The sequence below is a fragment of the Macaca mulatta genome, chromosome 16 (genome assembly GCF_049350105.2).
Source record: "Macaca mulatta isolate MMU2019108-1 chromosome 16, T2T-MMU8v2.0, whole genome shotgun sequence".
Lineage (NCBI taxonomy): Eukaryota > Metazoa > Chordata > Mammalia > Primates > Cercopithecidae > Macaca > Macaca mulatta.
Window position 1 is genome coordinate 66,835,445 of NC_133421.1, and position 26,403 is coordinate 66,861,847.

The 26,403-nt window shown below is 44.4% G+C and overlaps 1 protein-coding gene and 2 long non-coding RNA genes across 52 annotated transcripts in view; 1 reads left to right on the forward strand and 2 right to left on the reverse strand.

The window, feature by feature from the left end:
- Nucleotides 1–26,403, forward strand: part of ATP6V0A1 (ATPase H+ transporting V0 subunit a1) — a 170,944-nt gene that overhangs the window by 16,779 nt on the left and 127,762 nt on the right. For 17 of the 50 annotated variants that reach the window (XR_013406775.1, XR_013406774.1, XR_013406778.1 and 14 more), the window contains 11 exons: nucleotides 3,642–3,724; nucleotides 3,991–4,117; nucleotides 6,183–6,265; nucleotides 8,872–8,965; nucleotides 12,941–13,153; nucleotides 15,300–15,450; nucleotides 19,269–19,408; nucleotides 19,964–20,118; nucleotides 20,552–20,642; nucleotides 24,234–24,352; nucleotides 25,992–26,208. Coding sequence is in view for 37 of the 50 variants with exons in the window: in XM_028836510.2 (XP_028692343.1) it covers nucleotides 3,642–3,724; nucleotides 3,991–4,117; nucleotides 6,183–6,265; nucleotides 8,872–8,965; nucleotides 12,941–13,153; nucleotides 15,300–15,450; nucleotides 19,269–19,408; nucleotides 19,964–20,118; nucleotides 20,552–20,642; nucleotides 24,234–24,352; nucleotides 25,992–26,208 (1,473 nt within the window). In the remaining 13 variants the exon portion in view is untranslated. Of the gene's footprint in view, nucleotides 1–3,620; nucleotides 3,725–3,990; nucleotides 4,118–4,454; nucleotides 4,578–6,182; nucleotides 6,266–8,871; nucleotides 8,966–12,940; nucleotides 13,154–15,299; nucleotides 15,451–19,268; nucleotides 19,446–19,925; nucleotides 20,119–20,551; nucleotides 20,643–24,233; nucleotides 24,353–25,991; nucleotides 26,209–26,403 lie in introns of all 50 variants that reach the window. The other 33 variants (XR_013406776.1, XR_013406780.1, XR_013406781.1 and 30 more) reach the window with 9 other exon arrangements.
- Nucleotides 4,436–9,279, reverse strand: LOC144335735 (uncharacterized). The gene is made up of 2 exons (XR_013406858.1): nucleotides 8,715–9,279; nucleotides 4,436–6,476 (listed from the first exon to the last, which is right to left on the reverse strand). It is a non-coding gene; the product is annotated as an uncharacterized LOC144335735 (long non-coding RNA).
- On the reverse strand, nucleotides 16,112–17,538 carry LOC144335734 (uncharacterized). Its single transcript, XR_013406857.1, has 2 exons — nucleotides 17,051–17,538; nucleotides 16,112–16,242 (listed from the first exon to the last, which is right to left on the reverse strand). It is a non-coding gene; the product is annotated as an uncharacterized LOC144335734 (long non-coding RNA).

The window sequence follows — 26,403 nt, forward strand, 5'->3', positions numbered from 1 at the left end:
TCTGGAAGTACTTAGAGCACAAGGCCGTGGCTATGAGAGGTTCTCATGCTGCTTTTGTCATCAATTCCCCTTTCATTCCTAGCAGCCTCACTGCATTGCAAGAAGTCTCCTGGCAGGAACCTCTCTGCCTTGCCTGTTCTTGCGCTCACTCACAGCCTCAGCCAGGTTCCTTTCCATAGACCTTGCCCTGCTGCTGCCTAGCAGGAGGCTCAGGTGTCACTGCCACAACTTTGCATCTGCACATGCGAGTGCGCTTCAAATAATGCAAAAGATAGGACACTTGGGACCCTCAAATGTTGGAAACTTAGGATTTTTAATGAGATTTTCTTCTATGTCTGAAATTATAATATTTGCAAAGGGCCTAAAACACTACCAGTTTTAAACCTTTATTTTTTATAATTTGGTGACTACAATCAATAATTCACAGTAATGAGTTAGCAGAAATGGCTAAATCAGAAAATGATTCTATATTTAGGCATAGGAGTTATGATTGGCAAGGTGTGTGTAAGGGGAAAAATAAACATATTGAATAGTCTTATGATTAAAGATGATTACAAATTTGACTTAGTCATTTCTTATCTAGGGCATTTAAAATGACTTGTTAATGATTATCCTTTTCTCAGTCTTCTTGCTTATGAAGAACTGTAAGAGCTGGAGAGATTTCTCTGCATCTTTTACCATAAGCACCATAACATATGAGAACGTAAAGAAGACTGGAAAAGTAATGGTTAATGGCATGCAGATCCCTGCTTTCCTTTCCTTCTCAGTTTTCCATCCATCTGCTTTCTTTATTTTTTTTCCCATCTGCCATTTCCTTTGGGGCCTGGGTGAATATCTTAAGTAATGAAATAAAATTTTTTTCTTGATGTAGATGGCAATAATTGTTTGTTCTTGGTAATTGACATAGCTTGAACTGGATGTGCTATTTATACTTAATTGCTGTAGAAACAGAACTGAAGTTCTCCTACTTCCTTTTTGTAAGGCATGTTTTTCAGTATCTGAATGGAGAAACCAGAGGGCATAGCAAGTAATGTAGAGGGATATTTACAGTGTTGTTATTAGAGGACCCAGATACCCTCAAGACAAGCTTGTCCAGCCCATGGCCCTCAGGCCTCATGTGGCCCAGGACAGCTTTGAATGTGGCCCAACACAGATTCGTAAACTCTCAAAACATTTTGAGATTTTTTTGCAATTTTTTATTTTTATTTTTTTAGCTCATTAGTTATCATTAGTGTTAGTGTATTTTATGTGTGGGCCAAGACAGTTCTTCTTCCAGTGTGGCCCAGGGAAGCCGAAAGATCAGACACCCCTGCTCTAAGATTTAGATACTCTCAGCCACGTGGTTTTAGATATTGCTTTAAAGGCCTTCTGTTAGTGGGTGGTTCTAGTCTTCCTAGTTTCTCACCAGGCACAATTTTATTTAAAAATTTGTAACTTTTCTCTCTAAGACAGAATTCTTAAGTATGAAATGGTGAAATTAGCAATTCAAATATTATTGCAAGTTTCTGTTGAATTTTAATTTTGTTGTTTTTATTCTCAGAGAGTCCTAGATAGAGTCTTTGAAGTGGTCTAGTTGCTAAGTACTGTTTGCTTTTCCATCGGTTGTCCACTTTAGAGCACATGTGTTTGCATTGAGTCTGATATTTAGGGTTGACTTAAACCATGTCTTGTGAGACATCCAGGCGAGTAGGATGGAGTCTTGTGAGTAGCAGTCAGGCTCACTGGTTTTTGCCAAGGGATAAATCAAGAACAAATTGAAATGTTGTAATCATCGGGATCCTGAAAACAAGTTGCCTGCAGTCAGCTGACTTGATTGCAAGTAGAAACTGAAAGAACCCCCTCAACTTCCATGTAACAGCAAGTGGTAACCAGTGTCTCCATGATTTCATCTTAAACTTTTCCAATCTCATGACAGTATTTCTCTGCACTTCTGGTGTTGATCCTTACTTCCCAAAATGATTGCTTTCAATTTTTTAGGCCTTCAGACTTACCATCTAATTTATACACAGTTTTTCCCCTCTTTTTGCTATGTTTATGATCCCGTGACTTTATCAACTGATGGTCCCTGTGCTGCTTTTTAAGAGTGTGGCTGGCCGGGCGCAGTGGCTCAAGCCTGTAATCCCAGCACTTTGGGAGGCCGAGGCGGGCGGATCACAAGGTCAGGAGATCGAGACCACAGTGAAACCCCATCTCTACTAAAAATACAAAAAATTAGCCGGGCGCGGTGGCGGGCGCCTGTAGTCCCAGCTACTCAGGAGGCTGAGGCAGGAGAATGGCGTGAACCCAGGAGGCGGAGCTTGCAGTGAGCCGAGATCGCGCCACTGCACTCCAGCCTGGGCAACAGCGTGAGACTCCGTCTCAAAAAAAAAAAAAAAAAAAGAGTGTGGCTGACGGGTAGAATCAAATTGAAATTTGGAATGAAAATGATAGAGAAAAACTCTTCTGACTTTTTGTCTTATTGTGCTTTTGAAGAGGGTGATTGTTCTGGTTTACTCCTAGTTTTTGGTCAAACAAGTATTGCCTGGATATTAGAGTTGGGGCGATGAGGCAAAGGAGAAGATGATTGGACTGGTTTTTGTTTTGTTTTGTTTTGTTTTTTGGAGCAGCTTCTCCTTTCTGATGGGAGTAAAGGGTGGTAGGATGAGTTGGGTAGAGAGAGGCTAGGAAACGTAGACCCGTGTGTGGGAAGATCCTTCTTCATTTCATTGTATAAACTGTCATGGTGGAAGTCATTTTAAATCTTACCAATTACATCAGCCCATGAGCTCTAGTTTGGTTTATTATCAGTTGCTTTTCCTTCACTTTACTTGATTCTTGAGCTGTGTTCTCAAGAATCCTACAACTGTAAAGCCTATGTGAACTTATTTAGAAGATTCCTAGTCAGAAAATGGGACATTCAGATATGTTTTTACAGGCTTGCCCAGCTATTGTGCTTCTTATCCTTTCGAAGACATAAATACTCTTTAAATCCCATGGCTTGGAGCATTCTGTAAGTGACCATGCTGAAAGTTCTCATGTTCTGAATTTTAAAGGGGCTGGAAACGTAGATATCTGGAGCTGCCCCTTCTGTCTTTCTCCAGACTACACAGTATTCAAAGACAATGGCAGTGCCTTGCTTCTTCCTTGGAAAGAGAGCCTCTATCTTTCACATTCTCACACAGGGAAAATTCTAGTTTGTAGCTGCCCAGAAATTAAATGTTGAGAGTATCTGCAGAGCGTCTTCATTATTGCACAGAAGGGAGAGAGATTTTAGCTTCCTGTCTACACGCAGAGGTATTTCCTGGCACCTTCATGGTTAATTCAGGGAAACATAGGAGAGAAAATGGCTTCCACCAAGTAACAGATTTATACATGTCACCATCACTTAATTTTTTTTCTTTTATTCCTTATTTCTAAAACCATTTCCCCAGATGCTTTACTGGGGCAATTATGCTTTCTTTACCTCACATTTATTTTATTGGTTTTCGTCCCCTATTCTTCTTGTCTTTTTATGGGTGTATCTTGTCTTTTGGTGGTTTGTTTTCTTTTTCATCCTTATTTTCTGAACCTGTCTCCTGGTTCCTCGTTCCCTGCATGCCACTAACTATTTTCATTAGATATTAATTGATTTGTGAATTCAGGCTGAATTGCATCATCAGCAGATGGCGGATCCAGACCTGTTGGAAGAGTCCTCATCCCTCTTGGAGCCAAGTGAGATGGGAAGAGGCACGCCTTTAAGACTTGGGTAAGTGCCATGTCAACCTTTCTGTATTCAGTGGGGCCATGTTCATCTCTGCTGTTCAGAAGAGCAATGAGACTGGGGATTCACTTGCTACCAGGATATGCCCTCCTCTGAGCCTGTTGAGATAGTCCTACAGCTCTGGATTCATGCCTGAGTTGCTCTGTCAGCTCTCTGCTGGGTTCATAGGTGAGGCTGGGAACAAGACTTGTCTTAAAACCTTCCATCCCATGACGTGGAATAGGTTTCCAATCTGCCTCTTCTCCCCACAGCTTCGTGGCTGGTGTCATTAACCGGGAGCGTATCCCTACTTTTGAGCGCATGCTTTGGCGGGTATGCCGGGGAAATGTGTTCCTGCGACAGGCTGAAATCGAGAACCCCCTGGAGGATCCTGTGACTGTAAGACAAGGAGATTGCATCCTGTGGAGTAGGTCTTGTAAAGGGAGCCCAGAGCAGTCACGTAGCATGGGGCCACCTGAATCCAGCTCTTCCACAGAGGAGCCATTATCTTTATCTCTGCTCTAATTGGAGAATTTGAAGTACTTCCTCTAAGTTAATTGCTGTCATAGATACGTAGGAATGTGTGATGTATACATGACATATACATATTTTCAGGTTTACCTATGTAGATGTTATTCTGATTAGAAATTTTTATTTTCACTTATTTGTCTTTTGTGAAAATTAACTTTAAAGCAAGATATCTGGTTCCAAATTTGGTTTGTTTTTTTTTTTTGAGGCAGAGTCTCACTCTGTTTTCCAGGCTGGAGTGCAGTGGCGCGATCTCGGCTCACCACAACCTCCGCTTCCTGGGTTCAAGCAATTCTCCTGCCTCAGCCTCCCAAATAGCTGGGGATTACAGGCGTGCGCCATGATGCCTGGCTGATTTTTTCTGTATTTTCAGTAGAGACTGTTTTACCATGTTGCCCAGGCTGATCTTGAACTTCTGATCTCAAGTGATCCGCCTGCCTCGGCCTGTCAAAGTGTTGGGATTATGGGCGTGAGTCACCCTGCCCAGCCCCAAATTTGGTAATATTCATGTATAAAAAGAGAAGGAGAGATTTCCTAAACTGTGGTCTTAATAAGCTGATGAAATTTTACTTGGTAAAGTTTTTTTGTTTGTTTGTTGGAAGGATTAGAAACTTAGTTTATAGATATCGCACAAAATAGGATGATCTTCCCCACCCAGTACTTCAGGAAGTAGAAACAGTTTAACATCTTGGCATTTGCCATAATGGGACAGAGTTTATCATCTAAACCTGCATTTAGGTGTGGTGAGTCCTGATTTCAGGGAGTACAGGTAAAGATAAATGTACTGCAAAAATTTTACTTTGCTTTTGTACGAGTGTTATTTAGAAACCTGAAGTTAGTTTTTCTGTTTTGAATTATCTTGTGAATTTCTTAAATTAGTGTCTTTACCTAAGAAGAGAGATTGAACTATGAGATTTCTCAGATTAGGTGGGCTGTGCAGCTGCAGGGCTTTCATCCTCCATGCTATGAAAGAGTGTGGTGACACTTCTGAACCCCCGGCTTAGGGGTATAGTTTCACAATCTTGCCAAAGGCCTTCGAGTTGTGGAAACATTGTAATCTGCAGTCACACTAATGAGGAACTTTTCTCAGGAATATTCAGTTAGGTTTCCTCTTGGCAACAGAAAGGTTATTTTATCAACAAATCCAAAAATGGGGACCCTGGAGATCTATAACAGATCAGGCCGCACAAAGAATAGGTTCTAGTTTAGTCTAGAGAATTTAGAGATTTCAGACCCTTGAGCCTAATTTTCTTCACTCCTTATCTCGTTTTATCCTTCTGAAGTTTTGTTTGTTATTATAAAAGCTGTACGTGCTGTGTATGACTATGAGAATATGCCGACAATCAGAGACAATCCTGGTTAACATGCCATATACCTTTTTTTCTGATCTTTCCTTCCAGTCCTTGCATCTTACTTCAGGTATAAATTTGGTATTTGGAATGGATTACCTTCCTCCCTGCCCCATAAAGTCCAGATTAGCTTGAATTGTGGGATTCTACATCAGCATTCTTCCCAGGGACTCAGTTCCTTATAGTTATTCAGCCCCTTTTATCTAAGAATTTCTAAGTCCCAGAACAGACAGAAATGGCTTCCTTCTCTTTTCTCTCCTATACTTTTATCATTCAGGCAATATAAGATTTAAAGTTGAATTGGTAAATAAGTCTAAACAGTGCTAAGAGGAGCATCATTTTAGCTTCAAGCTCCTGGTTGAGTCAAAAAAACAAATAGAGAAAGATTTTTGTGAATTAGAGATTATAGGGTAGATGTTCTTGTAGTGAAGCTTAGGAAATGGAGTGAGGGCAGTGGTTAAAGTGTGGGATTGCCATGTCCTTAAAGAATGCCTGTTGTTCTTACATCACCAAAAAAGTTGGTTATTTAAGAGATTTTCATCCAGATACAGAAGTCTGAACTCTTGTTTTTTTATTCTGGGGCCTAGGGTGACTACGTGCACAAGTCTGTGTTTATCATTTTCTTCCAAGGCGATCAGCTGAAAAACAGAGTCAAGAAAATCTGTGAAGGGTAAGAGAGGCATGCCTCTACCAGGAGGGCACAGCCATGCTGCCCAAATGTTGAGTCTTAAAGTTCGGAATAGTGAAATACAAATCCTTTTTAGTCTACCTCGACACAGTGAATTTATCTTTTAATAATGTTAGGGGCTATTTTAATCAATTCAAAATAACCTGAATTCATTTTTATTTTTATTTTTGTTGTTCAGATGGGGGATCTCACTCTGTCACCCAGGCTGGAGTGCAGTGGTATGATCACACTCACTGCAGCCTTGACTGCCTGGGCTCAGGGGATTCTCCTGCCTCAGCCTCTAGGGTAGCTGGGACTACAGGCGTGTGCCCACCATACCTGGCTAATTTTTTGTGTTCTTTGTAGAGACAGGGTTTTGCCATGTTGCTCAGGCTGGCCTGGAACTCCTGGACTCAAGGGATCTGCCCATCTCAACCTCCCAAAGTGCTGGGATTAGAGGTGTGAGCCACTAAATTCTTTTTCCTTTTTTTTTTTTCCTGACCGAGTCTCACCCCATGCCCAGGCTGGAGTGCAATGGTGTGATCTCGGTGCACTGCAACTTCTGCCACCCAGGTTCAAGTGATTCTCCAGCCTCCCGAGTAGTTGAGATTACAGGCACCTGCCACCACGCCCAGCAAATTTTTTGTTGTATTTTAGTAGAGAAGGGGTTTCACCATGTTGGCCAGGCTGGTCTCAAACTCCTGACCTCAGGTGATCCACCCACCTCGGCCTCCCAAAGTGCTGGGATTACAGGTGTGAACCACTGCACGCGGCCCTAAATTCATTTAAAAAAATACCATCAGAACCACAGTTGTGGCCAGATACAATGGCTCATGCCTGTAATCCCAACACTTTAGGAGGCCGAGGCAGGAGGATTGCTTGACCCCAGGATTTGAAGACCAGCCTGGCCAACTTAGTGAGGCCCCATGTCTATAAAAAACTAAAAACTGAAAAAAAGAACCACAATTTCCTTAACTTGGGGAAAAATAATTCTTTTTTTTTTTTTTTTTTTTTGAGACGGAGTCTCGTTCTGTCGCCCAGGCTGGAGTGCAGTGGCCGGATCTCAGCTCACTGCAAGCTCCGCCTCCCGGGTTCACGCCATTCTCCTGCCTCAGCCTCCCGAGTAGCTGGGACTACAGGCGCCCGCCACCTCGCCCGGCTAGTTTTTTGTATTTTTTTAGTAGAGACGGGTTTCACCGTGTTAGCCAGGATGGTCTCGATCTCCTGACCTCGTGATCCACCCGTCTCGGCCTCCCAAAGTGCTGGGATTACAGGCTTGAGCCACCACGCCCGGCCGGAAAAATAATTCTTAAGGACTCATGGTTTATAAATGCCATATTATTCTGGGACAGTGAGTCTCCGTACTTAGCATAGATGTTATGTCCTTCAATTTTCTGAAATTCTGCCTTAGGGACAGATTTTTTTTTTTGAGATGGAGTCTCGAGCTGCCATCCAGCCTGGAGTGCAGTGGCACAATCACAGCCCACTGCAACCTTCACCTCCAGGGTTTAGGCGATTTCTCCTGCCTTAGCCTCCCAAGTAGCTGGGACTACAGATGTGCGCCACCACGCCTGGCTAATTTTTGTTTTTTTTAGTAGAGATGGGGTTTCGCCATGTTGGCCAGGCTGGTCTCAAACTCCTCATGTCAAGCGATCTGCCCACCTCAGCTCTCAGAGTGCTGGTGTTACAGGCATAAGCCACTGTTCCTGGCCTTTTTTTTTTTTTTTTTTTGAGGCAGGGTCTCACTCCATTGCCCAGGCTAAAGTGCAGTGGCGTGATCACAGCTCACTATAGCCTTGACTTCCTGAGCTCAGTTGATTCTCCCACCTCAACCTTGTGAGTAGCTGGGACTACAGGCATGTGCCACTGTGCCCAACTAATTTTTGTATTTTTTGTGGAGACGAGGTTTCACCGTGTTGCTCAGGCTTGTCTTGAACTTCTAGAATCAAGCAATCCACCTGCCTCAGCCTTCCAAAGTGCTGGGATTACAGGCGTGAGCCACTGCGCCTGGCCTAGGGACAGAATTTTTTCCATGCCATCTTACTCCGTTAATTTACAATATAATTTGCTTTACTTTTTTTTTTTTTTTTTTAATCTCAAGGGAATTTCATAGCTACAGAGAATGTCAAGATAGTTCAGATGTTATAATTGCTTCGTCTGCAGGTCATTTCACATAGTGTTGACTTAGGCTGGACGCGGTGGCTCATGCCTGTAATCCCAGCACTTTGGGAGGCCGAGGTGGGTGGATCGCCTAAGGTCAGGAGTTCGAGACCAGCCTGGCCAATGTGGTGAAACCCCATCTCTAGTAAAAATACAAAAATTAGCCAGGTGTGGTGGCAGGTGCCTATAATCCCAGGTACTCGGGAGGCTGAGGCAGGAGAACTGCTGGAACCCAGGGGCAGAGGTTGCAGTGAGCTGAGATTGTGCCACTTCACTCCAGCCTGGGTGATACAGCAAAACTCCATCTCAAAAAAAAAAAAGAAAAATAGTATTGACTTAATACATTGGTCTGACCTAATCCTGTTTTGGTCCTTCTGGTACATTAGGATTACTTTCTGAGATTATTTAAATTAGATAAGTTAAGAAACTTCGATGTTCCTACATTCCAGGTTCCGAGCCTCACTCTATCCCTGTCCTGAGACACCACAGGAGAGGAAGGAAATGGCTTCCGGAGTGAATACTAGAATTGATGATCTCCAAATGGTATGCAGAAGGCTGGAAGGAATTTGTTTTTGTGAAATACTGGAATACAAGACCATCCTCCTTCCTTGAAATGCTAATGGTCTACAAGGCACCTGTAGCAAACCAGGATACCAAAAAAAGAAATGTCCATGAGTAATATGTCCTTCTGGGAGCTGAGAAAGTGTCAGGAAATGATGGTTAAAAATAGCATTAGCCCTCCTCAAACGAGACAGGAATGCTAAGCATCTAGATTCGTTGTTGCCTAGCATATTCAATTCCTCTCCACCTCATGACTCTGAGATTTTTTTTTTTTTTTTTTGAGACAGAGTCTCACTCTGTCACCCAGGCTGAAGTGCCATGGCGCTATCTCAGCTCACTGCAACCTTTGCCTCCTAGGCTCAAGTGATCCTCCTGCCTTAGCCTCCTGAGTAGCTGGGATTACAGGCATGTGCCATCATGCCTAACTAATTTTTGTATTTTCGTTTATTTTTTTTGAGACGGAGTCTTGCTCTTTTGCCCAGGCTGGAGTGCAGTGGCGTGATCTTGGCTCACTGCAACCTCTGCCTCCCAGGTTCAAGCGATTCTCCTGCCTCATCCTCCCAAGTAGCTGGAATTACAAGCATGTGCCACTAAACCTGGCTAATTTTTGTATTTTTAGTAGAGACAGGGTTTCACCATGTTGGCCAGGCTGGTCTCAAACTCCTGACCTCAAGTGATCCTCCCACCTCGGCCTCCCAAAGTGCTGGGATTATAAGCGTGAATCACTGTGCCTGGCCTAATTTTTGTATTTGTAGTAGGGATGGGGTTTTACCATATTGGCCAGGCTGGTCTTGAACTCCTGACCTCAAGTGATCCACCTGCCTCAGCCTCCCAAGGTGCTGGGATTACAGGCGTGAGCCATTGTGCCAAGCCAAGTCTGAGATAGTTTTTTTTGTTTGTTTTTTGTTTTTTTGAGACAGAGTCTCACTCTGTTGCCCAGGCTGGAGTGCAGTGGCACGATCTCAGCTCACTGCAAGCTCCGCCTCCTGGGTTCATGCCATTCTCCTGCCTCAGCCTCCTGAGTAGCTGGGACCACAGGCGCCCGCCGCACGCCCGGCTAATTTTTGTATTTTTTAGTAGAGACGGGATTTCACCGTGTTAGCCAGGATGGTCTTGATCTCCTAACCACATGATCTGCCTGCCTTGGCCTCCCAAAGTGCTGGATTACAGGCATGAGCCACAACGCCCGGCTGATAGTTTTTATAATAATAATTTTTTAAAAGTATGCTTAGTTAAGAAAAATATATATCAAACAATCTAAAAATACATGAGAAGTCAGTTCTGCCCTCTCCCACACACCCTCCTGAGGCAGCCAGTCCCAGTAGCTCGGCATGCATCCCTGCGGTCACCTTTGATCTTAACCACACAGTCTAGCCAAAAAGCCCTGGTGTGACTTTTGTACCCAAGAAGAGACTGTGTTGGAGTTTTGCCAAATTGCAGTAAGTGTGGTTTATGCACACTACAGTTACCACAGAGCTCTGAGGGAGGAGTTGTGAACTATGTGTACATGGAAGGAAAGACTGGTAAGTGGGGCTTTGTTCCCTTTGAAAGAATGAAAGTGATGATTACCCCCTTAGAATATTAATAAACATGCTTAATCCCAAAGGCAGTTCCTTTTGGCAGTGGCAGAATTGTCAGAGATACGTTGTAACTTCCATTTCTCTTTTTTTTTTTGGAGACAGAGTCTTGCTCTGTCTCCCAGGCTAGAGTGCAGTGACGCGATCTTGGTTCACTGCAACCTCTGCCTCCCGGGTTCAAGCGATTCTCCTGCCTCAGCCTCCCAAGTAGCTGGGATTACAGGCGCCCGCCACCACACCTGGCTAATTTTTGTATTTTTAGTAGAGACGGGGTTTTGCCATGTTGGCCAGGCTGGTCTTGAACTCCTGACCTTAGGTGATCTGCCTGCCTCAGCCTCCCAAAGTGCTGGGATTACAGGTATGAGCCACCATGCCCAGCCTGTAACTTCCATTTCAACTCTCAGTGACCTCCATCATGTATGACCCACCAATCTGAACTGTTGCTGGCTCCTTTGAGATACACTTACCTGTTTAACCAGAGAGAGAGTTTTAGAACTGCTGGTGAGTGATAGGCTATATTAGTACATTCTGGGTTCTAAGGCTGTCTTAATCTTCTTCCAGTCCTATGGGTAGATGTAAAGAGCATGTGCGGTAGACATTATAACTGACCAAAATTTGATTTTTTAAAAATCTAGCTGTAGGAACTGGAAGTTTAAAAGGGATTGAATACCAAGGAGTGGGATGAGGAAAGAGAAAGGCAAATAGAACATTGTTTGCTAGTTTCTTTAGCATCCTTCTAGAAAAAGGTTTTTTTGTTTGTTTGTTCTGTTTTGTTTTAAAGACAGATCTCACTCTATCACCCAGGCTGGAATGCAGTGGCACAGTCTTGGCTCACTGCAGCCTTGACCGACTAGGCTCAAGCAATCTGTCTCAGCCTCCCAAGTAGCTAGGACTACAGGTGCTTGCTGTCATGCCCAGCTAATTATTTTTTGGTATGTTTTTGTGGAGATAGGTTCTCACTATGTTGCCCAAAGTGGTCTGGAACTCCTGACCTCAAGCAGTCCTCCTGCCTTGGCCTCCCAAAGTGCTGGGATTACAGGAGTGAGTAAGAGTAATTGTGAAATAGTCCACAACCAGAAGGAAAGAAAGTAGCTATCTTCAAGTGATGTATTTCCCTAGCATGCCATGGCTTTGCTTTTAAAAACAAAACAAAACAAACCTCTTTATGGAGGTCACCTTCCTCTGCCCAAGACAGTTTTTCAGGGAGTAATTACTGCTTTGTTCTGAACTCACTTGAAGAATTATCTATGGTGGAGACTTGTGCTTTGGGTTGCTTGCCTAATTTCTTCCAATTGGAAGCAGCAGGCTTAGCTACACTTCTGCTATTAAAAACTGAAATATGGGCTGGACGTGTTGGCTCACGCCTGTAATCCCAACACTTTGGGAGGCCGAGGCAAGTGGATCATGATGTCAGGAGTTCGAGACCAGCCTGACCAACATGGTGAAACCCCGTCTCTACTAAAAATACAAAAATTAGCCATGCGTGGTGGCGTGCGCCTGTAATCTCAGCTACTTGCGAGGCTGAGGCAAGAGAATCACTTGAACCCGGGAGGCGGAGGTTGCAGTGAGCCAAGACCACGCCACTGCATTCCAGCCTGGGCCACAGAGCGAGACTCCGTCTCAAAAAAAAAAAAAACTTAAATATTTGGTATTACGCCAATGGAATGTAAAATGTTCCTGTACCTTCCTCCCACCCTAGTCTTGGCACAGTGATTCCTCTGAGGGAAATCTGTACTGGTTTCGAAAGGATCAACACTGAACCATTTTTTCCTCTGAGAAGCCTGACATAAAGGTAACACCTTAGCTGCCCTCATGATGGCAGTGGTCTGTGGCAGTCCAAGCCCCCTGTAAAGATCACAGGTGCTCCTGATCCCGCGGCGTCTCCTGGCCCATGTTTCCAGCGTAGGCATGTGGTGGTATTCAGCACCGCCTCTTTCCGCCCTTTCCTGTTGCTGACCCATGTGCAGGGGGTTCTGTGTGGATTTGTTCATTTATCAGCTCTTGGGCTTGTGATGCCTACTTCTTCAAGTCTGAGTTACAGTCCCCACATAGAAAGTTGTTGCTCTTTAATGAGCCAAGTTAAATGTAGTGACCTACATTTGTTATGCCTTGGACTGGTGGTAGGATTGAACATATATAGAAAAGCGAAAAAACAGTTTTCTCAGTTTTCTTTTCAGGTTGAAGCTAAATAAAAGTGAATGTTAGTAACTAGAACTCTAATTTCTTGTAATTGGGAAAAAAGAAACTATTCTAGCCAGAGGAAGAAAAAGACAATTCCCTGGCAATTCTTTTCAGAAAGCTGTGCCTCTTTGCCATTCATATCCTGAGATCTAAATCTGGTGTTAAAAGGATCCCTCGCTTGTTCCTTTTCTCCCCAAAGGTTCTAAATCAAACGGAGGATCACCGCCAGAGGGTTCTGCAGGCGGCTGCTAAGAACATCCGTGTCTGGTTCATCAAAGTGCGGAAGATGAAGGCCATCTACCACACCCTGAACCTGTGCAACATAGACGTGACTCAGAAATGCTTGATTGCAGAGGTCTGGTGCCCTGTCACCGACCTTGACTCCATCCAGTTTGCACTCAGAAGGGGCACGGTGAGTCCCCAAAGCTAGCAACGCAGCTCGTGGCCAGGAAGAGAGGTTCCCATCAATAGTAACATTAACGTCATTTTTGGCCGGGCACGGTGGCTCATGCCTGTAACCCCAGCACTTTGGGAGGCCGAGGCGGGCAGATCACGAGGTCAAGAGATCAAGACCATCCTGGCTAACACAGTGAAACCCTGTCTCTACTAAAAATACAAAAAATTAGCTAGGCGTGGTGGTGGGTGCCTGTAGTCCCAGCTACTTGGGAGGCTGAGGCAGGAGAATGGAGTGAATCTGGGAGGCAGAGTTTGCGGTGAGCCGAGATGGCACCACTGCACTCCATCCTGGGCAACAGAATGAGATTCTGTCTCAAAAGATAAAATAAATAGTAGCATTAACGTCATTTTTATGACATTTCACCTTCGGAGTTTTTTTTTTTTTTTTTTGGGAGAAGGAGTTTTGCTCTCGTTGCCCAGGCTGGAGTGCAGTGGCACGATCACAGCTCACTGCAACCTCCACCTCCCTGGTTCAAGTGATTCTCCTGCCTCAGCCTCCTGAGTAGCTGGGATTACAGGCGCGCGCCACCACACCCAACTAACTTTTTGTATTTTTAGTTGAGACGGGGTTTCATCATGTTGGCCAGGCTGGTTCAAACTCCTGACCTCAGGTGATCGACCCGCCTCAGCCTCCCAAAGTACAGGAATTACAGGTGTGAGCCACTGCTTCTGGCTCAAAGCAGTTTTAAAAGAGTAATCTGCTGATAGTATCTAGGTTGGATTGAAGGGTGAAGAGATTCTGTAGGTACGGGTTCAGTTAGGAGGTTATTGTAGACATAGAGTAGTAAATGATAAGAATCCCCAGGTAGGACTTGAAAATGGGAAAAAAAAAATGACGAATTGTGAGATGTTCTGCAGGAAAAATCAGTTGGGATACCTGGTTCCTAGCAAGATGCAAGAGAAATACAAGGAGAAAGATTTAAACATCTTTTTGAGGCATCAAAGCTGAGTGACCAGAAGAATTAGGGTTCCAATGATGGAAGTAAATGTTCAGCAAGAGAAGCTTATTGATTGGGGAGAGATGGTAAGTTCAGTTCCAGTCACATTGAGGTCCTTGTGGAAATGTCAAGCAGTCAAGGGGACAAAGCTAAGGAAGATGGGAGTCATGAGAATGGAAGGCAATGAGACCTCCAAGAGGGAGGTCATAGAGAGAAAAAAAAGGTTGGGGGCCTGCAATGCTATCAGGTAGGCAGAGCAGAAACAACCAGCAAAGAGAGAAAAGGAATGGTTAGCGAGCAGGAGGAGAACTCCTAAGGAAGAAAGATTTTCACCAAAGATCTCCAATGTCAGGGGCGTGCATTTGGGAGAGAAGCTCTTTGGTCAGGAGCCAGTCACTTTGCATAAGCATGCTCAATCAGACTGCAAGGGATCAGGAAGTTAAGAGAACGTAGTGAAGAAGGAGAGCCAGAGAACATACTTTGCTTTCTCCATGAAAGGGGGAGAACAACTTTCATAAAAAGGCAGATATGGAGGCAGTTCTACATTTTCTTTGGTGACATATTTTTTGTTTTTTTTTTGTTTTTGTTGAGACAGAGTCTCGCTTTGTCGCCCAGACTGGAGTGCAGTGGCCGGATCTCAGCTCACTGCAAGCTCCGCCTCCCGGGTTCACGCCATTCTCCTGCCTCAGCCTCCCGAGTAGCTGGGACTACAGACGCCCGCCACCTCGCCCGGCTAGGTTTTTGTATTTTTTAGTAGAGACGGGGTTTCACCGTGTTAGCCAGGATGGTCTCGATCTCCTGACCTTGTGATCCGCCCGTCTCGGCCTCCCAAAGTGCTGGGATTACAGGCTTGAGCCACCGCGCCCGGCCCGGTGACATATTTTAAAGTTAAATTTTTTTCACATTGAGGATGTATTTCACAGGATCTAATAGAAATCTTCCATTATAAATGTTATACCTTGTCCCAGTTTTCCCAAAGGCTGGGAAAGATAATCTAGTTTTATTTTTTTCCATTAGTTTTTTTGTGATATAATTTACATAAAAGAAAATACATATTTTTATGTGTACCATTTGATGAGTTTTGAGAAATACACACCTGTGTAACCACCACCACCACAATTAGGAGGATAAGCTAATTTTGATAAATGTGCTCATGTTTTTCAGGAACACAGTGGTTCCACTGTACCTTCCATTTTGAACAGGATGCAGACAAACCAGACTCCCCCAACCTATAACAAAACCAACAAGTTTACCTATGGCTTTCAGAACATAGTAGACGCTTATGGAATTGGAACTTACCGAGAGATAAATCCAGGTAAAAGAAAGCTTGTTATCTTTTTACTCTGGAGTTTTTTGTTTGTTTGTTTGGTTTGTTTTGAGACAGGGTCTCCCTCTGTCACCCAGGCTGGAGTACAGCAGCACGATTGTAGTTCACTGCAGCCTCAAACTCCTGGCCTCAAGAGATCCTCCCAACTCAGCCTCCTGCATAGGTAGGACCACAGGCACACACCACCACACCTGGCTAATTTTTTATTTTATGATTGTTTTTTTGAGACTGGGTCTCATTCTGTTGCCCAGGCTGTGGTGCAGTGGTGCAATCACGGCTCACAGCAGCCTCAACCCCCTGGGCTCAAGTGATTCTTGTGCCTGAACCTCTGGAGTAGCTGAGACTACAGGCATGTGTCACCATGCCTGGCTAATTTTTAAAATTTTTTTAGAGATGGGTTTCGCTATGTTGCCCAGGCTGATAATTTTTAATTTTTTTAGAGATGGGGTTTTGTTATGTTGCCCAAGCTAGTCTGGGACTCCTGGGCTCAAGCATGCCTCCTACTTCAGCCTCCCAAAGTGCTGGGATTACAGGTGTGACCCACTATGCCTGGCCTTTTTGTTAGTTGTTTCTTCTAACACCTCACTTTAAATGCTGTTGAACAACTGAATTAAAATTAAAGATGTTAATCCTAGCACTTCTTTTTAAATTTTTGTTTTATTTTTTATTTTTTTTGAGACAGAGTCTCGCTCTGTCGCCCAGGCTGGAGTGCAGTGGCACGATCTTGGCTCACTGCAAGCTTCACCTCCCAGGTTCTCGCCATTCTCCTGCCTCAGCCTCCTGAGTTGCTGGGACTACAGGCACCTGCCACCATGCCCGGCTAATTTTTTTTTTTTTCGGTGAGATGGAGATTTACTCTTGTTGCCCAGGCTGGAGTGCAATGGCACAATCTCAGCTCACCGCAGCCTCTGCCTCCCAGGTGCAAGCAGTTCTCCTCCCTTAGCCTTCCGAGTAGCTGGGATTACAGGCATGTGCCACCACTCCCAGCTAATTTTGTATTTTTGTTGAGATGGAATTTTACCATGTTGCCCAGGCTTATATCGAACACCTGACCTCAGGTGATCCGCCTGCCTCTGCCTTCCAAAGTGCTGGGATTACAGGCGTGAGCCACTGCGCCTAGCCATTTTTTTGTATTTTTAGTAGAGGCGGGGTTTCACCATGTTAGCTAGGATGGTCTCGATCTCCTGACCTCGTTATCTGCCCGCCTTGGCCTCCCAAAGTGCTGGGATTACAGGCATGAGCCACTGCACCCAGCCAATCCTAGCACTTTTAGAGGCCGAGATAGGAGGATTGCTTGAGCCCAGGATTTCAACATCAGCCTGGGCAATATAATGAGACCCCATCTCTATTAAAAAATAAATAAACATGTTGACACCTCAGCTCTTGTGTACTTCCTTTGCAGAGGTGCTCATTCTGGCAGGGCATGGTGGCTCACACCTGTAATCCCAGCACTTTGGGAGGCTGAGGCATGTGGATCACATGAGGTCAGGAGTTTGAGACCAGCCTGGCCAACATGGTGAAACCCCGCCTCCGCTAAAAATACAAAAATTAGCTGGACGTGGTGGCGCGCACCTGTAGTCCCAGCTACTTGGGAGACTGAGGCATGAGAATCACTTGAACCCAGGAGGCAGAGGTTGCAGTGAACCGACATCATGCTGCTGCACTCCAGCTTGGGTGACAGAGCAAGACTGTCTCAAAAAAAAAAAAAAGTGCCCATTTGATGTAAGGAGCAGGTTTACTGTCAGGTAGCGTTCCTTTAAGAGTTCATTGGCTGGGCTGGGTGTGGTGGCTCACACCTGTAATCCCAGCACTTTGGGAGGCTGAGGCGGGTGGATCACCTGAAGTCGGGAGTTCAAGACCAGCCTGACCAACATGGAGAAACCCCGTCTCTACTAAAAATACAAAATCAGCCAGCATGGTGGCTCATGCCTGTAATCTCAGCTACTCAGGAGACTGAGGCAGGAGAATCACTTGAACCTGGGAGGCAGAGGTTGCTGTGAACCAATATTGCGTTATTGCACTCCAGCCTGGGCAACAAGAGTGAAACTCCGTCTCAGAAAAAAAAAAAAAAAAAAGTTCATTGACTGGATGTGGTGGTTCATGCCTGTAATCCCAGCACTTTGGGAGGACAAGGTGGGAGGATCACTTGAGGTGTTGGCCAACAGGTGACACCCTATCTCTACTAAAAATACAAAAAAATTAGCCCGGCCTGGTGGTGAATGCCTGTAATCTCAGCTACTCAGGAGGCTGAGACAGTAGAATTGCTTGAACCCAAGAGACAGAAGTTACAGTGAGCCAAAATTGTGCCACTGCACTCCAGCCTGAGTGACAGAGTGAGCTCTGTCTCCAAAAAAAGAAAAGTTCATGAGACTGGATTCTTTCATGTGCCCTCACAGCCCTAAAACACCTGGACTTCTCTAGCAAATCATTTGCAGGAACTGCTTTAACTGCTTTAAGCAAAATGTTTCTCCTAAGATGTCTGATATTTTTAAATGGCTTTTTTGTTTTTGTTTTTTTTTTTTTGGCTTCCTTGTTCCAAGGTTAGACAGAAAAAATGTAGCAAGTATTGGCCATTTTAGACACAACACAGATTTCTCCTATATTTGGAGAGTTCTCCTATATTTGGAGAGTTAAATCAAGAGTGTGCGGATTCATTTTCAGTTGGAGCCATATGCAAGAACTGCTTTGCTCTGGACTTTCTCCGTCTGTACATTATCTGATATGTAGCTTTATACCACTGGGACATAGTTGCTGCACAAAGAGAAGACAGCTGGCCTGCCCTGGGAGCGGGGTCCCACGAGTTACAAGAGAATCAAAGAACAAACCAATGTTGTCAGGGTTACACCTTCGTTTCCTCTGTTCTTCTTTGTTTAAAATATTATCAGAGCTGCCAGGCACAGTGCCTCATGTCTGTAATCTCGGATACTCAGGAGGCTGAGGTGGAAGGATCGCTCAAGGCCAGGAGTTCAGCACTAGCTTGGGCAAAATAGTGAGATTCCATCTAAAAAAAAAATCCTCTATCAGTAATTAAAAAAAAAAAATTGACTGGGCATGGTGGCTTATACTTGTAGTTCCAACTGTTTGGGCGGCTGAGGTGGGAGGATAACTTGAGTCCAGGGGTTGCAGGCTGCAGTGAGCTGTGATGGCACCACTGCACTCCAGCCCGGGTGGCAGAGCAAGACCCCATCTCTCTTTAGAAAAAGTTATCAGTAGCTCAAATTTCATTAGCTACTTTGAGAAGGTGTGTTGATTCTGCCATGAAAGATTTTCTCTGAGAGTCCTATCTGTCTGGCAGCTGGGGAATAAGTCACCTTATATTGATCTTAAGAGTGTGGAAGGCTGCCGGGCGCGGTGGCTCACGCCTGTAATCCCAGCACTTTGGGAGGCCGAGACGGGCGGATCACAAGGTCAGGAGATCGAGACCATCCTGGCTAACCCGGTGAAACCCCGTCTCTACTAAAAAAATACAAAAAACTAGCTGGGCGAGGTGGCGGGCGCCTGTAGTCCCAGCTACTCGGGAGGCTGAGGCAGAAGAATGGTGTAAACCCGGGAGGCGGAGCTTGCAGTGAGCTGAGATCCAGCCACTGCACTCCAGCCTGGGCGACAGAGCGAGACTCCGTCTCAAAAAAAAAAAAAAAAAAAGAGTGTGGAAGGCTGAGCATGGTGGCTCACGCCTGTAATCCCAACACTTGGGGAGGCTGAGGCAGGTGGATCACTTGAGGTCAGAGTTGGAAAAGAATGTGGTATTTGTGGAATTGCTATGGTTTAATGTACTTTGTATTTTTCTTTTTTTGGTTTCTTTATAGCTCCATATACTATTATCACGTTCCCTTTTCTATTTGCTGTGATGTTTGGAGACTTTGGTCACGGCATTTTAATGACCCTTTTTGCTGTGTGGATGGTACTGAGGGAGAGCCGGATCCTTTCCCAGAAGAATGAGAATGAGGTATTGTTTATGTTACATCTGATTGAACTGAAATTTTGTAATTTCCCAAGCATTCATTATGAAAGTCATGATGTGGAAGTCTTTTATCCATGAATTTATCAAAAGGAAGTAGAGAAGTTATGTTCATTTTCACACCAAAGAGGACATGTGCTAGCTGGAAGTGATAGTGTGTGCCTGTAGTCCCAGCTACTTGGAGGCTGAGGCAGGAGAATCACTTGAGCCTAGGAATTCGAGACCAGCCTAGGCAACATAGTGAGACCCTATCTCTAAAAAATAAAAATTATTTAGGTTGGTGCAAAAGTTGTTGCGGTTTTGGCCGCCAAAAGAAATGGCCAAAACCGCAATAACTTTTGTACCAACCTAATAAAAAAATAGAGGCCACATCCTGTGAAAGTAACTGTCTCATTAGCATTGTATTTTGGTTTTTACTTCAAGCTCTCTGAATCAGGATGGGGTAAAGTAGCACCAGAGAAAGGGGCAGGTATTCTGAATAACATTATCACAATGTGAGCTGCAGTGAGTACATTCTCATTACTTCTTTCTTCTGGTTCCCAGATGTTTAGCACTGTGTTCAGTGGTCGATACATTATTTTATTGATGGGTGTGTTCTCCATGTACACTGGCCTCATCTACAATGATTGCTTTTCCAAGTCTCTTAATATCTTTGGGTCATCCTGGAGTGTACGGCCGATGTTTACTTATAATTGGACGTAAGTTGCAGAAGAAGCTAAAATTCAAAGCTTATTCATTTCATGTTCAGCCCTGATTTTTAAGACAAGTGGTAAACTGACACTTCTTTAGGAAGTAGTGACAGTGTCTCCTCATTCATGCTCCACACCGTGAGGTGCTTTGTGATTTGTTCAGCAAGTATGCAGGAACTAAGACTAGAAATGATTTTTTTTGGAAACTAAAAGCAGATTCCCTAGTTCCCTACTTGATTGTGTGTTTGTGTGTTTAATTTTTCTTTTTGTCATTTTGGATCCTTCAATCTCAGCTGCTAGTCTCTCCTCTTTATTTTTTCCCCTCCCATTTTATTGAAAAGACAAGATAGCTATAGCAGTTTATTTTGGGGTCAGTTTCTGGACCCTTGTTGTTTCCCTCTCTTGTTCAAAAATAAATGTGACTTTTTTCCTGTCATGGTAGTGAAGAGACGCTTCGGGGGAACCCTGTTCTACAGCTAAACCCAGCCCTCCCTGGAGTGTTCGGTGGACCATACCCTTTTGGCATTGATCCAGTAAGAGGACTTCCTTCCTATATACTAACCTCAAATTTTTTAACGGTAACCGGGAAGCAAGAGAATTAAAGTGAAGATAAATAGTTATGTGGGCTTTCGCTGGGCATGGTGGCTCATGCCTGTAATCCCAGCACTTTGGGAGGCCGAGGAGGTTGGATCACCTGAAGTCAGGAGTTCGAGACCAGCCTGGCCAACGTGGTGAAACCCTGTCTCTACTAAAGATACAAATATTAGCTGGACGTGGTGGCGTGTGCCTGTAGTCCCAGCTACCCAGGAGACTGAGGCAGGAGAATCTCCTGAACCTGGGAGGCGGAGGTTGCAGTGAGCAAGCTGTACTGCAGCCTATGTGACAGAGCAAGACTCCGTCTCAAAACAAACAAACAAACAAAAATAGTTATGTGGGTTTTCGTTGACATATTTTTGGGAAACCTTCATGTATGTATTTGGAGGACTTCTAAGCCATAAGAGACCCAAGTGCCTTGAGGAGCCACATACTTCTCCCTGGCACTGCTTATTTCCGAGTTGGTTAATAATATAAACTCTGGGAAGATTGATTTTCAAGACTGCTTCCCATTTCTTAATTTATTTCTGCTTACTTAGTTTGGTTTTTTATTTTTAGCAGATATTTTAACAAAGCAGAAATATATTTTTCCTGTGGATTTTAGACTTGCATTCTTATTTTTACAAACTTACACAAACATCCCAGAATTAATTTTTGTTTCAAATGCTTAGGCAAATTAAGTATGATCAAATCTTTTTTATTGTGTGCTGTAAAAATGGAGTGGTGGCAAGAATATAACACAGGGCATCTGGCTGCTGAGGAAAAGAGAAAAATAATACAGGCTGGGCAAGGCGGCTCATGCCTGTAATCCCAGCACTTTGGGACACAGAGTCGGGTGGATCACTTGAGGTCAGGAGTTCAAGACCAGCCTGGTCAACATGGTGAAACCCCATCTCTACTAAAAATACAGAAATTAGCTGGGCGTGGTGGCATGCACCTGTAGTCCTAGCTACAGGAGGCTGAGGCAGGAGATTTGCTTGCACCTGGGAGGAGGAGGTTGCAGTGAGCCCAGATCGTGCCACTGCACTCCAGCCTGGGGGATATAACAAGACTCCCTGTCAAAAAAAATAGATGGAATGACAACACCACAGGGCTACAATCAGCAAAACATAGACTGTGGGAAAATATATAAGATAAATGCTGCAATTTCTTCAAAAAATATTTTGTAAGGAATAAAAAAGGAAAGATGGAAGGAGAACCTATAATTTAGAGACTCAAGAGATATATCTACAATCATAATGTATAGGCCGGGCGCGGTGGCTTATGCCTGTAATCCCAGCACTTTGGGAGGCTGAGGCGGGCAGATGACTTCAGGAATTCCAGATCAACCCAGGCAACATAGCGAAACCCCATCTCTGTAAAGTATAAAAATTGACCGGGTGTGTTGGTGCACGCCTGTAGGCCTAGCCACTCGGGAGGCTGAGGCAGGAGAATAACTTGAACCTGGGAGGCAGAGGTTGCAGGGAGCTGAGATCGCACCACTGCACTCTGGCCTGGGTAACAGTGAGACCCTGTCTCAAAAAAAAAAAAATGTATAGACCTTATTAGATCTTGCTTTGAATAAATGAATTTAAAAAAAACAAAAAAGGTTTGGACACAATCAGAGAAATTTGAATATTGACTATATATTTCATGATATTAAAGAATCATTGTTGACTGGGCACGGTGGCTCATGCCTGTAATCCCAGCACTTTGGGAGGCCGAGGCAGGCGGATCACGAGGTCAGGAGTTTAAGACCTGCCTGGCCAAGATGGTGAGACCCCGTCTCTACTAAAAATACAAAAAAAATTAGCCGGCCATGTTGGCGAGCACCTGGAATCCCAGCTACTCAGCAAGCTGAGGCAGAGAATTGCTTCAACCCAGGAGGCAGAGGTTGCAGTGAGCCAAGATCACGCCACTACACTCCAGCCTGGGTGACAGAGCAAGACTCCATCTCAAAGAAAAAAAAAAAAAAGAAATCATCGTTAGTGCATTTAAGTATGATGACAATGTTGTGGTCATGTTTTAAAAATAAGTCCCGGCCGGGTGCAGTGGCTCACGCCTGTAATCCCAGCAATTTGGGAGACCAAGGCCGGCGGATCATGAGGTCAGGAGATCGAGACCTTCCTGGCTAACATGGTGAAAACCCCACCTCTCAGTGGGCCGAGATTTTGCCACTGCCCTCCAGCCTGGGCGACAGAGCAAGAGTTCATCTCAAAAAAAAACAAAAAAGCCTTACTAGACAGGCGCAATGACTCAAGCCTGTAATCCAAGCAATTTGGGAGGCCGAGGCAGGCCTCAGGCCAGACCTGAGATCAGGAGTTTGAGACCAGCCTGGCCAACATGGTGAAACCCCATCTGTACTAAAAATACAAAATTAACTGGGCGTGGTGGCCTGTGCCTGTAATCCCAGCTACCTGGGAGGCTGAGGCAGGAGAATTGCTTGAAATTGGGAGGTGGAAGTTTGCAGTGAGCCGAGATCGTGAACACTGCACTCCATCCTGGGCAAAAAGAGCGAAATTCCATCTCAATAAATAAATAAATAGATAAGTCTTTTCCTTTTAGACATCCACACTGAAATATTTATGGGTAAAATGACATGATATCTGGACTTGACTTTATAGTAATATGGAGATGAGTGAGTGGCAGTAATCTTGTTTCACGAGTCCATAAGGTGATATTAATTTTTGAAGCATTCGCCTCAAAAGCAAGGTTAAAAAAAAATTTGTTGAAGCAGAGTGATAGGTGCATGGGGATTTGTTATACCGTCCTGTCTGCTTAAGTATCTGTTTAGAATTTTCCATAATAAATAATATTGACGGCCAGGCGCGGTGGCTCACGCCTGTAATCCCAGCACTTTGGGAGGCCGAGGCGGGCAGATCACAAGGTCAGGAGATCGAGACCACCGTGAAACCCCGTCTCTACTAAAAATACAAAAAATTAGCCGGGCGCGGTGGCGGGCGCCTGTAGTCCCAGCTACTCAGGAGGCTGAGGCAGGAGAATGGCGTAAACCCAGGAGGAGGAGCTTGCAGTGAGCCGAGATCGCACCACTGCACTCCAGCCTGGGCGACAAAGCGAGACTCCGTCTCAAAACAAAAACAAAAACAAAACAAAATAAATAAATAAATAAATAAATAAATAAATAAATAAATAATATTGACTAATAAATAAAAATTGTTGACCGGGCGCAGTGGCTCACGCCTGTAATCCCAGCACTTTGGGAGGCGGAGGCAGGTCAGGAGATGGAGACCATCCTGGCTAACACGGTGAAACCCCATCTCTACTAAAAATACAAAAAAATAGCTGGGTGTGGTGGCGGGCGCCTGTAGTCCTAGCTACTCCGGAGGTTGAGGCAGCAGAATCACTTTAACCTGGGAGGCGGAGCTTGTAGTGAGCCGAGATTGCGCCACTTTACTCCAGCCTGGGCAACAGAGCGAGACTCTGTCTCCAAATAAATAAATAAATAAATAAAAATTGTTTTTTAAACAAAGGAATATTTTTCCCTTTGAGAAATCTTTATAATACCTATTTGTTTTCTTGGGTTATGACAGATCTGGAACATTGCTACCAATAAACTGACCTTCTTGAACTCCTTTAAGATGAAGATGTCTGTTATCCTTGGTATCATCCATATGCTGTTTGGAGTCAGCCTGAGCCTGTTCAACCATATGTGAGTTGTTCCACTTCTGTCATAAGAATGTGCATAGTTTAGAGAATGCTTTTGCCTAAAGAAACCATGACATCTTTGGGGAGGGATTAATAACTCAGAACCTCATTCTACATTATAGAAGTGCTTTTCTAAAAATTTAATGGTGTGGCCAGGCACACTGGATCATGCCTGTAATCCCAGTACTTTGGGAGGCCAAGGCGGGTGGATCACCTGAGGTCACCAGTCTGACCAACATGGTGAAACCCCGTCTCTACTAAAAATACAAAAATCAGCTGGGTGTGGTGGCACGTGCCTGTAATCCCAGCTACTCGGGAGGCTGAGGCAGGAGAATTGCTTGAACCTGGGAGGCAGAGGTTGCAGTGAACCAAGATGGCACCACTGCACTCCAGCCTGGGCGACAGAGCAAGATTCTGCCTCAAAAAAAAAGTCTTCATGGCCGGGCCAGGTGCAGTGGCTTACACTTGTAATACCAGCACTTTGGGAAGATGAGGCGGGCAGATCACTTGAGGTCAGGAGTTCGAGACCAGCCTGGCCAACATGGTGAAATTCCATCTCTACTAAAAACACAAAAAATTAGCCGGGTGTGGTGGCAGGCACCTGTAATCCCAGCTACTCTGGTGGCTGAGGCAGGAGAATTGCTTGAACCCAGGAGGCAGAGGTTGCAGTGAACCAAGATAACACCACTGCACTCCACCCTGGGTGACAAAGCAAGACTCCATCTCAAAAAAAAAAAGAAATTTTTTTTTCATGGTCTTAAATGAGGCTTAATATTAGTCTTTTAACAATTTGCTGTTCCAGTAAAGATCCTTGAAAAAAACTTGAGCAATTTTCATCAAAGTAAGTGAGCTCTCTTTTTTTCCTTGATGTGCAACTCATAAAATTATTAACTGTGAACTGGGCGTGGCGGCTCACACCTGTAATGCCAGCACTTTGGGAGGCTAAGGCAGGTGGATCGCTTGAGCCCAGGAGTTCAAGACAAGCCTGGGTAACACGACAAGAGACCCCATCTCTACAAAAAAAAAAAAGTTATGAACTATGGTCTCAAAATGTACTAGATTTTTCTGTTCTCTTTCTCATGGAGAGAATCGTGGGGATGGTATTGCAGCCGTTCAAGGTTCAGAAGTTTGAGGCCTGGCACAATGGCTCACATCTGTCATCCTGCACTTTGGGAGGCCAAGGTGGGCAGATCACCAGAGGTCAGGAGTTTGAGACCAGTCTGGGCAACATGGCAAAACCCCATCTCTATAAAAAATGTAAAAATTAGCTGGGTGTGGTGGCGCATGCCTGTAGTCCCAGCTACTCGGGAGGCTGAGATAAGAGGATCACCTAAGCCTAGGGAGGTTGAGACTGCAGTGAGCCAAGATTACACCACTGTACTCTGGGCTGGGTGGCAGAGTGAGACCCTGTCTCAAAAAAGAAGAAAAAGCAACAGCAAAACAAAACCAAGGTTCAGAAGTTTGACCATGATAGTTAATCCTGCATTGTCTCTGTTGCCTCCAGCTTCTGGTTGCTGCTGCTGAAAGTGATAAAGACGGAGTTCAGGGGGTATTAAATAGAAAAATCTAGTGAATACGCCATTCAGTGTAGGAGTGGCCCTAGGCCCATTTACCCTTAACATTTTTTTCTCTCTCTTTTTTAGCTATTTCAAGAAGCCCCTGAATATCTACTTTGGATTTATTCCTGAAATAATCTTCATGACCTCTTTGTTTGGCTATTTGGTTATCCTTATTTTTTACAAGTGGACGGCCTATGATGCTCATACATCTGAGAATGCACCAAGCCTTCTGATCCATTTCATAAACATGTTCCTCTTTTCCTACCCAGAGTCTGGTTATTCAATGTTGTATTCTGGACAGGTACGTCAACCCAGAGGCGGGCTCTCTGAGATGATTATCCTTGATCAGGAAGCCAGATGTTTCTCTGACCCTAAAAAATTTATAACTGCCTTTCTATGGGACAATTCTAGAGCTTTGCCACAAAATGTGCTAATTATTTTGTGAAACTGGATAGTGTTATTCATAGATTAGTAAGAAAGTACTGTTGGGGCAAAT